This window comes from Cebidichthys violaceus, unplaced genomic scaffold (assembly GCF_023349555.1).
Source record: "Cebidichthys violaceus isolate CVI_PGR_0920_01 unplaced genomic scaffold, fCebVio1.0.p SCAF_31, whole genome shotgun sequence".
Classification (NCBI taxonomy): Eukaryota; Metazoa; Chordata; class Actinopteri; order Perciformes; family Stichaeidae; genus Cebidichthys; species Cebidichthys violaceus.
The window spans coordinates 1,450,127-1,462,910 of NW_027176495.1; the positions used below are offsets into that span (position 1 = coordinate 1,450,127).

General features: G+C 44.0%; 1 protein-coding gene across 6 annotated transcripts in view; it reads left to right on the forward strand.

Annotated features, from left to right (window-relative positions):
• sash1a (SAM and SH3 domain containing 1a) overlaps window positions 1-12,784 on the forward strand; it is a 145,452-nt gene that overhangs the window by 96,984 nt on the left and 35,684 nt on the right. For 4 of the 6 annotated variants that reach the window (XM_068724613.1, XM_068724617.1, XM_068724614.1 and 1 more), the window contains exon 2: window positions 11,900-12,028. In XM_068724613.1, the coding sequence (XP_068580714.1) occupies window positions 11,900-12,028 (129 nt within the window). Of the gene's footprint in view, window positions 1-3,483; window positions 4,136-11,899; window positions 12,029-12,784 lie in introns of those variants that run through there. The other 2 variants (XM_068724616.1, XM_068724620.1) reach the window with 1 other exon arrangement.

The window sequence follows — 12,784 nt, forward strand, 5'->3', positions numbered from 1 at the left end:
GTCCCAACGGAAGTTTTTTAACATTATTCAGCCTGTGGGAGTGTTTGAGTGGTGATGAATGGACTCAGTGGGAGATTAGTTGATTCTTTATAGATGGAAGAGCCCCGCAATGCCTTCATGTCTGTTGCCATACCTGCAAGAAACACGTGCTGTTGCCTGAGATTTAGCCTTGTCCTGACTTGTATTAAATTGTTTCTTCCCATTACGACACAGTGCTGTACATGCAGTCATTGCCAATGCTGGAAATCCCATCTAAGCCCTGACTCCCGACTTGTTTTTATCTGATTTATATTGACCAAAAAGTCCCACACATCATGACCTCACATATTAAATGGCTTTTTGCATTAAAAAGAAATGCTCCCTGTCTCACGTCTACTCCAGAGGTTGACCCAAACCTGATGACGGTGCTGTTTTCCTCCCATCCTACAGGAACCACGCAGGATCAGAGCACCAGAGAAGAGCAACGCTTGATAAGACAATGAAACTATTAATAATAGATAGGAGGGGAAGAGATGAAAGAGGGTGGATGAAAGGCGGTGAAATTGTCAAAAATAACTTCCATACTTGACATCCATCAGGGTGTAGTCCAAGTCCTGAGGCTTTCAAGGCTACGTTCAAAGTCACCCACGCCAGAAAATGTATATTCATGACATCATCGCTCCATGAAAGAATCCCCTATACACTATGAGAACCATGAAATAAGTAGAGCTCTCACATCCTACTTTCAGGACGCAGTTATAGACTCTGAATTGTTTGCAGGCGTATCCACTCCGTGTTCACATGCTCCAGATTTTGCGCTCATACCTCACCAAATGTTCACATCTTTTTTTCGAAAGAGCCGATCAAAGGAGACAACTCTCTAACATGTAGCCTAATAAATTGGCGTTATGGTGAAACAATTAGCAAGTGGCTTTGTTTCCTCTCGTCTGGCAACGTGACACCTTGATAAGTGGCCAGTGTGAAGAGAGAAGGGGAAAGCTGGCATCTCCACATACACACACACACACACACACACACACACCAGTACCAGTGTTTGATGAGTGTGCACTGGGTTAACAGTACAGTTTGAGTTGCTCCTGGTGGGGGTCACACTGTCTTGTATTTGGGTAGCGGGGGTTTTGGCAGGAAGAGTGTTTGTGGTGGGAGTGTGTGTGTGTGTGTGTGTGTGTGTGTGTGTGTGTGTGTGTGTGTGTGTGAGGGTAAGGGTGGGGTGACTTTCAACACCCCTTTTTAGCTTAAAGGGGGAGGATCAGCGTTCTTCAAAAAAAAAAAAAAAAAACGTCATCATTCTTTAGATACATGGGAAGACTTGTGCAATGATGTAATGGCAGTATGGACACACACACACACACACACACACACACACACACACACTAGTAGTCCTACCACTTGCTGCTGCTGTTAACCGGAGGTTACAGATGTGAGGTCAGCAGTGCAGACCCCCGGGTCGTAGACTTGCTGGCCAACAAAGCGGCTCTTGTGTGTTCTGTGTGTTTACACCGTAAGCAGGATGCTGTTGAGCGCTATGACATTTTTTTTTTGCATTCACGATCCCCAGAGGATGAATCCCAGTGACTTTGGCGATCAGCTGACTCTTCCTCTATAGCTCCACTATGATGTAGACATTTTATTGAAATAATCTGGACAAGTAGTGGATGGATTGCCCTAATATTTGGTACAGATATTCATGTTCCCCAGAGGATGAATTGTACAAACGTTGATCACCTGACCTTTCATCTAGTACCATCATCAGGTCAAAGTTTGGCCAGTATACTTCGGGACATTCCCATCAGCCTCAGCTGTATTTTTGTTTTAAGTGCTAATTAAGAAATGCATGCTATCATACCTGCGTTCCCTCAACATGTTAGCATTATCATTTTGAGCATGTTAGCATGCTGATGCTAACAGTCAGTCCAAAACCCTGCTGTGACTAATTACAGTCTCAATAAAATAAAATATTTATTTTTTTTGTTTTTGGCATAAATGTCTTTATGATACTAATTAAGTAGAATTGTACACATATTGATTATGTGCAGACCAATGCCTTTACTGGTTCACTCTTGTATAGTTTTGTATAGTTTCTATACACTAGTTGCATATTTTATTTATTCTTATTTTTACACTATTTATTGGTTCTTACTCTGTCCTTTGAGTTGCTGTAATGCCTGAATGTCCCATCTGGGGATTAATAAAGGCACATCTTATCATATGTATCTCATATCTCCTTGCACCACATCTGAAACTAACTGATCAGCTTTTACATGGTTACAGAACAGAATGTGTGCAGAGTGTTTTTTTTTTCTTCTGCTGTGTTCTTTTTCCTTCGGTTGTGTTACTTAAAATGCATGTTTTCATTGCATGTGGTGTGGTGGGCTGTTCTTGGTGAAGCAGCAGGTGAAGCAGCATTTTAGATTGGCTTGAAACCACGGAGAAGGGAGCCCGAGTGTGGAGCCGTGATGAGAAACTGTTCCGTCTTACCTTCTGAGTCTCTCATCCTTCAGGCATCTGTCACAAGATCTGGCAGCTGTTGCCGCTCTGAGAAAATATGCCTCTTGACAACAACAGGGGGAATCAGAGACGGTCTCAGGACTTCTTCATTACCATAGAGTGGCCTCCTGGTGGAGCGTAACAAAGGGCTGATCACACAGGATAGCTGTGCAATTTCATGCTTGTACATAACGTGTTTCTTTTTATCTTACATATTCAAATGAGATCTGCACAGAGGACATTGCTGCTACATTATATACCAACTGCTGTTTGTGATGTGTGTGTGTGTGTGTGTGTGTGTGTGTGTGTGTGTGTGTGGTAATCCTAAACCAAATGAACTACTTTCAAAAGTCTTACAGTCAAAGTTTCAAGTTTTTTTTCTTGTTATTGTTCAGCATTTCGTCCAGATTTATGCGAGGCATAGGTCACAGTATGCATCACCTCCTAAAAAAAACAAAACATTTTTCTCATGCTTTGTTCGTTTTCATACAATTGTGTGGAGAATGTGCTTTGTTCACAGTCCCTATTCAACGCCTGCTCGAGAGACGTATTGGTGGAAAGCCCTGTCAGCATGAGATAAAAAAAAAAAAAAAGTTTTCTGAGCTGTTAAAAAAAAAACAACTCCCTTAAATGAACTGTACTCTTCTAAATGTCTTAGAATATAAACTGCCTCAGTAAATCTATAAAGTGACCATTTAAAAAAAAGTAAATGGTATTATGTTCAGTATTATGTTCAGGGTTAAAACAAAACGTGTCAACTGGTCAAATTATATTAGATTAGTATAACAAATATAAGTCACAGAATGAATAGTGTGTTATTAGAACATTAATGTTTGAGTTGATTTCTGGCCGGAGTGTGCTCCTGACTCGGGACAAGTGTTTTTCCTGTGCCGTAATGTTTCGTTGGGAGGAGTGATTGAGGGAGAGAGAGAGAGAGAGAGAGAGGCTCGGCGGGTGGAGAGAGGGGGAGGCGCAGTGTTCGGAGGAGTTACTGTGAGCTCCGGGCGTTCGCTCACTCGATCTTTTTTTTTTTTAAATGGAAATAAGCTTATGCGTGCTCGCTCTGCAACTTCACGCCGCTTTCTGTCACTCGTGAAGGGATTCCATTAACTTTTCGGAAACTTCTCGCCCACTTGGACGAGATCTCTCCCCCGCTGTGTGGTTTGGTTTATGCCCCCGGAACGGATCCTGAGCAGGGAACACCCTGCGAGGAACTTTTCAGACGAATGACCTGCTGCTGGTCCAACACAACTCTAGAACCGCCTTATTTGTGGTGCGTTTATTACATAACTTGAATTCGACGCACGAGTTGTTGCGGGAGTTTCGCAAACATGTCGGGCCGCCATTCACGCACTAAACTTCGGATCGTGCCAAGCAATGTCGGAGCATTTCGCCGGTGCGTCAAGGGCAACTTTCTGTAGGAGCAGCCTTGGCACCCACATCTCGTTTGTGTTGCTGGTGATCGGGTTCACCGCCCGCGGGGCCTGGATTCAAGCTTTGCAGCAGATTGAGCTGACTGAACGCGACACATTCTTCCATCATGGAAGGTGATCAGGGGGCCGGTGCGCCTTCCGATGAGCCCCGGGCAGAGAGCGCTGCTGCGTCCGACAGTTTTTCCCAACTGTGGACGGACGTAATGGGGATGCTGGTAAGTTTGTTTTTTTGGAGGGGGGTGACACGATCATAGACTGACATCATTGACTGACATAATGGAGTTTTCACCCTCATCCTCAAAGTTGACACTGATTTGCTCGAATGAGCGATTGTGTAGCCAACTAGTTGCCTGCATGCAAATTGCGCTTCAACACAGCCCTGAGCCGTGCGTCCTTATCAAAGGCACGAGTTTCAAACGCAACCTGCACTACATGCGGTTTAGTTGCAGGCTGCAAGCGACGTATCCACACGCGTGAGTCGGTCGGATCGGACCAGGAACATGGTATGTTGCACAGTGAAGCTGTGTGTGTGTGTGTGTGTGTGTGTGTGTGTGTGTGTGTGTGTGTGTGTGTGTGTGTGTGTGTGTGTGTGTGTTTGTTTAGTTTGCTGGTCGGAGCATCGGTGCACTGCCACGCTACATTGTTTACATCGCTGCGCTCTTTCTCCAAATTGTGCTGCTCCTCCAGCTGAGGAGATGTGTGGTGTCTCTATTGTTGACTGGATGATAACGGTGCCAAAAAATACAACTGGGAACGCTGATTATTAGTTATGTTTTGGCTTTCCAGAAGTTCACCTCAAGGTCTGTGAGATCACACACACACACACACACACACACACACACACACACACACACACACACACACACACACACACACACACACACACACACACACACACACACACACACACACCTCGCTATCGGGACACATTCTAACATTTAACATTTGAGTAATTGGTAAGTTAAGTTTGATTTCCCACAGTGTCTCAGACCCCTTGATCATAAGAGATTGTGAGTGTTCTGTTTTCTTTGTAAACTGCATTAACTCACTCCAGAGAGAGTCAGATTAACTGTGAATTAATCCGATTCATTATACACTGCATGGTTGTGCCTCACATGCTCTTCACTTTGGAGATGCTGTATATTGTAACAACTCTCTTTTGTTTGGCTGCCACAGCAGTCTTGACTTTACAGGCCATGGGGGTCTGATTGATCTGCTGACCAAATGTGTTGCAGTTACTTCCAGTCTGTTTAAAGACAGAGGTGTTAATTTGGTTTGGTCTGACACTGAAGATGTGAAATGTGTGTGTGTGTGTGTGTGTGTGTGTGTGTGTGTGTGTGTGTGCGCACATAGGTGGAGGAGGCGGTCCTGCCCTCTGACACTGAGTGGGAGACCTGGCTCCCAGCCAGGCAATTTATCCAGATTTATTGCTCTGGAGGCAAATGTCTGCAGGACTATGCGCTCATGGTTTCCCCTGAGCTGAGAGACACACACATGCAAAACAGCAACACGCTTTTTGAACTCTTTTGTTCTTGACATGTGTCAAACACACCAATCTCCACTATTTTATGGTCAATCCAATAACTTCAATTTTTTTAGGTTTCACAGTTTTATAATTATGGATACACGCATCCTTTGCTAACATCAATGTGGTTGGAGGTGATTTTAAATAGCTGAGTAGACATATCACACTCTACTGATTTAAAATCACTGACCTCAGCTTTCGCTGGAACCTCGTTCCGCGTACTGTATCCCTTTACGTGTCTGTGTCCTCGGTCTTGGGAAGGCTTGGATAGTTGTCGCCATCTTATTTTCCAACAAAACTATACTGGAAAGATTAGAAGTGTGAAAGTGTGGAACCTGATCGGTCTTCTTGGCTGCTGACTTGCTGAACTTTCAAAAGTTCAGCAGGTCAGATCGTCCTACTAGAACCAACCGGTTGACAGTCATGATAATACATGGTTTTCTGTTGGAATGGTCTTTTGGTGAAGAGTTTCCTGAGTTGATGGCAGCGTAATTAATACAGTAACGGTTAAAAGTCACAATAATACAAGTCTCTTAAATTACCCTCGATATAATGAGCTTTATTCCTAACAATGTGCTGCTCAGGCTCCTGCACCCTGTGACATGAATATCCTCAGCACAATGAAAACCGTCTACCTCAAAGTGAAGTAGATCTGCTAAATATAACTGTTGCCCTATGACTTTCAATGGCTTTTGTTTTGCTTGTAAGCCTATATGGGAAATTAATGGCCTTTTTTAATTTGGGTTTGCCCCAAGCCTGTTGACCCAACTTTAACTCACTGCTACAAATGTGTTTGGTCTTGGCTCCCCTCTCGTGAGAACAACTTACTTGTACAGATAGTCGTATACATCCTGATAAAGATCGGGTCGACATGCTTATTATACTCCTGCCTGTCGGGGATTACTATATGTTTCAGCACACATGCCAAACTCAAGAACCACTCAGGTAGCATTGCAGATAAGCATCAAAACAGCCAGCAGCCAAGAGCTCATCCACAGAATTTCATCATCGTGTAAACCAAAGGGCTCTTGGGTCTTTAGTATGTCTTTTAGGCGGCCTTGTCTTTGAGGCTAATCGCACACAGTAGTCCGCCTGTTGCGGAATGTGTTTAATAAGAATACCAAAGTAAGCCAGTCATTTAGTTTGTGGTTGAAGTTGAGTAAATAGCACTTGAGCTAATTACGAGTCAAAGGTAGTTTATGACAGAATGCCGCTGGAGCTCTAGCTGTTTTAAGTGGTCTGATTTACAGATGTCTGAACGGGGATTTGCCTCTAGTCCCACCCCTGTTCTGGAGACATGAGGATTTTTTATTGAACGTTAAATGAGTCACATTAAAACCACCTGACTGGAAACAAAAAATTCAGTTTGGAGACTTCTCTGCAATAATCCATTCCTGTTCCGTTGGCAAATGGTCTATGAGTCCTAATGGCGGCTACATTTGTTTTAATGCGTTGAGGATTGTCACAATGCAGAACATGCCTTCACTAAGGGCTAACTTCTAATTGTTCCCCTTCCTAGTCTCGAGGATTTGATCACAAACCTGGACAGTCATCCCATTATTTCATTTTTGCTCCTCTGAAAGAAACCTCTCATCCCGTTTTTGCTTGAAAGGTCGTCTTCAGCCTTGTGGAAGTCTTGTACTTGCCTGCAGGAAATCCTCCTCTGTTTGAAGAGAGTTTTGTGGCGGTTCACGCAGTGTGGGTGGGAGATCGTCCATTTGGAAAACACTGACTAAGTGACTAAGGTGCTTCGTCTCTAGACCTAAGGATTGGATACTGCTCTGGAGACGTGGATATTGATTGTGTCTGCGAAAAACAAATGGTTAGATGAGGTGCTTTCTATGTTCTTCCTCCCACATAGCACTTCATACGGAGTGGCAGCATATGCTCCAGTCCTTTTCTGCCAAACCGTGGTGAGCTAGGCCACTTTATATCTTTGCCAATAATGTTCTAACACAGTCCATCATAGCCTAATTGTGTCTACTGTTGCCCAGTCCGACTCGGCTCACTCCTCCTTTGCTCCCCCTCCCTGACGGGTGTCATTATTGAGGTCACACAGAGAACTGGCAGGTTTCCTCTGTTGGGATGGCAGAGCGCTGATCTGCTCAAGCCTGGATATCCTCAGGAAGCCCGCTAAAGTGGGTGGGCTTTGCCCCCCTGGCCTCACCTTCCTCGACACTCTTCCCCTGTTGGCTCCTATCGACGACACTGCATCTTTAGTCAGACTTGGCTAGACCACTGGCTCTTATGTTTTGTGGAATTCTCCACTAAAGTGCATCTGACATTTTTCAGAACTCCTGTAGTTTGGTCATGCAACATGGGCAGCACCCTCTTGTATTCACCTGTCCTCACTTGGCAAGTACAAGGGAGACAGTATCGGAAAACCATGACATCAGATGCGTGGCTCTACTGTAAACTGTTGTCATTGTTCTTTCCCAGAGAAAAGGGGGCAGTCACCAGGCTAGCCTTGTGACAATGGTTAACACCATGTATGCCACCATTCAACCCGGTCAGGAATGTGAGCCCAAAGGATAGACCAGAACAAACACGTTAGGCCCGGGGCGAATGGCTTTCAGCCCTTCGGCATGTCTTTCTCTCTGCTTATAGTAAACAAACACTTTCTTTGAGAGACTTTGCAACGTCTAACATAATGTATAAAAACCTAAATTGAGCGTAGCTTGCTTGCGAGATTGGCTGTGTGCCTTGGCAGTGACTCCTAAGCACGCAAGGAGACCTAAGTTATCAGTGCCTCGCATGCTGGCTGTGGAATTTTTTAATAACTCTGCAAGAGATTGCTTTAGTGGAGCTTTGAGTGCCATTCAGATGTGATGTTGTGAAGAAATGGTCCTTTCAGCTGGGAACTGCTCAATCTTGGCAATGTGTGTGTTTAGAATAATAGAATGAACAGCTTGTGCCTCAACTAAAAGTATTTACATTGTGAAACGAGAAATGAACGTGTTGCATCATAAACTGGTGAAAATGATTTCCATTTTTGAGAATGGTGTAATACAGGCCACAGAATGGTAACATCTTTGGAAGCTATAATTCCAGTAGGGTGGTAACATAAGAAGTATAAGTTTTAACGCTGTGCACAACATTGCATCTTTATTAAACCGATGCCGCTTCGTACGGACTTACTGAAAGTCCCGGGAGACGAGCTTCTGCGGTAGTTAGAAAGCTGCGGCTAATTGATTAAGCTAGCAGAGGCTACTCAATGCTGTTTGCATTCTCAAGTGTGCTCCCATGCTGCCTTTAGTAAGCAAGTATACATTTACAGTATTCTCCAAACCAAAGCTGAAGATATTTGATTTGTTCTCCATGAGAAAAGGGATAAACTTGATTTTGTAATCTTGGATTTCTGGCATGGATGGTAATCATCTCCATTCCTCCAACGCAATCCTCAATATTGTGTATTGAATATTGTGTAAATCACTTGGTTATGGCTCAGTAGCAACCATATCACACATTGCTGAAATATTTATCCACCGTGGTGCAATACCACTGATTTGTGTTTTGATAGTTGAACAACATGGCAGCCACTAAGTCACAGTTGTTGTGAACGTCTTCTACATTTCTCAGAATCTTATCTCTGTTGTGAGCTGAGTTTTTGAATTAGGTCCAGAAGTGACATGGAGCACAGTTTGTTCACAGCTTTGTCTGAAAACTTTCACCTAACATTGGGAGTAGCCATCTTGTTTCGAGTGGGCTTGAAAAGTAAATGACGCATGCACACTCTTTACTGTAAATACACTCAAACTCACTCACACTTTTGTGCTTGGGTGTTGTTTTTTTTCTGTGTGACTATTGTTGCCATTGTTCCCGTCAAAATTGGGAGTTGGCCTCCCTCCCTTCCAGGGTGGAGAAGCGGTTACATCAGCTGAGTTGGAATTATACTCCATTTCAAACATACCTCCATGAAACTCGATGTGTTTATTATTGTGGTTAATTGGTTTCTGTAATTGTGTTAATTATGTTTTTAGAGTAAGCATTGTTTTTAGGGTTATTAATTAGCTTCATATGGTAACACACAGAGACCCACATGCTTTCCAGGTTAGGTAAGCTGTTTTCATCCTTTAGAATCTCTCTTATAAACCCACCCAGACTCCAGATGTTTTATTCTCCTCTCACCCCACAGCTGCCCTAGTCAGTATCCCACAAATCATCCCTTGTCCTGCCTCCACTCCCACCCCCACCCCGCTGCCCACATTTCCAAACTGGATGTGTGGACCACTGTCAGATCCGTCCACCTACACTCCCACGTTGACAGATTCTCTCTAAAATGTCGACTAAACTCTTGCTCATCTGCTGACACCGCAATGTTCAATCAAACATCCGAAGATTTACGTTTCCCTCAGATTCTGCGATTCTCCCCGAAAGGAATTTTTTCACTCTCTACACTTTCACTCACGTGCTGCTTCAGAGTGGATATGTACATAACTGAGCATATGCGGTATCACTTTACACGGTGGGGGTGAGGGTCAGCTGTGTCGGACCCCCGTGAGCTCATACCACTAGAGAGTTGGAGGAATTTCAGTTATCCACGCACACACGGGGATGTTTGCACACACGTGGATGCATACAGCCAGAGACTCGCATCAATCTAAGAACAGCTAGCATGTGCAGTTTTAGTTAACGGTCCTGACGGAGCGGGACCAGAAAAATGGCAAACGCTTGATTAATCAATTCTAGCTATTCTTTAACACCAACTGCAGAAGCCCTCTCTCAATCAACAGCTGGCGTAATCTGAGGTTTCACGGTTTGTTCTTATCTCCCGGATGTGGCGAATAGATCAGCGCTATTTTGTGACGCGTGTCTGGTGATTAAAACATCTTGGAGTTCTGTAATGAGAGCGTGCTTTCAATCTTTGCGAGGAATGCTGGGGAAAAGCATGTGTCTGCTCATGAAAGCGCTCCCGCTGGGAATCTCAGTCATCTCGGACCATATGTCCGGGCCAGAAACAGAATTTCTCAAGCAACGAGACTGGGAGGATGGATCACAGCCGGCCAAGCTGCACTTTGAGACAGAGCATGTGTGTTTGTTAGTGATATTGTGTTCCCTCACATAACTTAGTCCACTGAGCTGTGTTGTATATGATTGCTTTGCCTCAGTTTGTTTTGGTCCAATGTTTTTGAAATCTCCTGCCTGCATGCATGTGAATGCTAATGTGTGTTCACAGGGGCCTTGTGCCCACGTGTGTGTGTTTGTGGCACTCACACTCACAGGGATCCATTCATTTGTGGCCTGGCACCCAGATAGGGAGTCCGGTTGAGAAAGACAGAGACTGAGAGAGACTGTTCGGACCCTGCACAGTGACTCAATGCTAGCTGTCTGCCTGGCACAGATTAGATCAACACTGATGAATATTTAACAGTTTGCCATCACTGCCAGAATTGCCTACATTTTCACCAAAGCAAGAGATGAGCGTCGGTCTGCAGAAGAGGTGGCTCTTCTTAAGGGCTTGATTAAAGGATAAAATACATTTTTCAGACTCTTTTCTGGTCCGATGGAGCGCGACTAGTTAGCTGGAGAACTGCATTGAGTACAACCCAGATTGAGTTGGTTTTTTTACGCCAAACCATACACAAGGACTGACCCCAGCTAACTTCTTGATCTTGCTTCACGGTTCAGTTCAGTATTCATGTTTCCAAAAGTAACCCGGAGGCCAGTCTTCAACATTATATCCAAAGGTTATTTAGTTGTTTAAGGTCTTTTACTGTTTGGAGCACAGCTTCCTCCCTCAATCCTAAACACATATCTTCCACACAAAGACAGGAACTGTGCTGACCTAAACTACAGCTAACCGGAAGCGTGTGTTTGGTTTGTAGTCGGGTGAACGTCTGAGGAGGTAAAGGGCATCCTTGATTTGAGCCTCGATAAAGACAAAACCCCGGATCAAACCATGGCTGGTAAAAGACACTCAATGGGAAGAATCAACTGCTGAAAATATACAGACCTTTTTATTGAGTGGTATATTTAGATTATTCTGTTTTGGATTGTGTGTGTGTGTGTGTGTGTGTGTGTAGAGACAACACATACCTCTCTGTACATGTGTTTCCCTAAAGCCGTGCCACTTGTACCCAGATGCGTGCCTGTAGGAACCTTTTATATGCCACTAATTGTAAGTGTATGTGACAGTGGTTTTATGAAGCTGTGCAGTAAATGGAGAGGATGGAGGGTGGGGGGGGGGGGGGGGGGGGGGTGGGGGGGGGGGGGGCTTGGTTTGCCTTGTTTTCTTTCCTGAAGCACTGGTAGATTGTTAAAGCTGAGTGAATCATTGCACTTACTGTTTTTCTTTTGTTTGTTTTTTGCGTAAAGTTTTGAAGTGATTTATTGAATAACAAATTGTATACATTTGCAAAGACTTTCCTTCCCCGTAGAATGACATTATCGGCTTTCCTTTCTCGGGATGTCGTAGTTTTCCTGGCTAAACCATGTCCTCTCTTCCTCTCTCCAGGATGGTTCTCTGGGCAACATAGATGACCTAGCCCAGGAGTACTCCGAGTACTACAACACCTGCTTCAGTGACGTCAACGACCGCATGGAGGAGCTACGCAAAAGACGAGTCTCCCAAGAGGTTGACATGGTAAGTGCAAACCCACTCGCACACACAAGTAAAAAGGGAAAAAAAGAAGACTTGCGTAACTCATGGTTTGAGCAGAAACAGTGGTCAGACAAAGCATTTGCATGCTTCCAAAATGCTTTTGATAAATGACCATTTTCCTTTAATATAGGACCCTAACAATCCCCCTTTAAGACTAGTCTCACAGCTTTACACAGTGACATTTCCACAGTCTTAGCCAACAACCTAGCAAGGAACAACAGCAGCGGAACAAACATGGATGTGTGCTAAAGTTTAAGACTTTCCCCAAAGGCAGTATGCCTTTTCTGGATGTGAATGCATTTGTGTTCTGGGGGTCCTTTTTCACAGGGATGTAGGGTAGTGGGGCACCCCTCTGGTTGCCAAGCTGCACTCAAATGTGTGAAGGAATGTTGCTGGTGCTGCCACAGAGGATGTAGCTCTGGTCAACACACTCTCATGTAGGTCCACAAAAACAAGTGTTGAGCATTATGCTAACTTCATAATGGCTCTGTGATTTATTCACGGGGAATTGAATTGGTACGAACCCTTAGAAAAAATGTAATTTGTTCTCGTTTCTAAAACAAATGTATACAAAAAGTAGACACTTTTTTTTTTTTCTGCTTAAGCTAGCTGCTTAAGCTAGCTGCTCGTAACGTAATTCAAATGAGGAAGTTCAGTATCACAAATATAAAAATACTGTCTGACAAAATAATGATTCTGTTCTCCATCCACGGATTTTGCTCATGTTTCCTCAGTTAT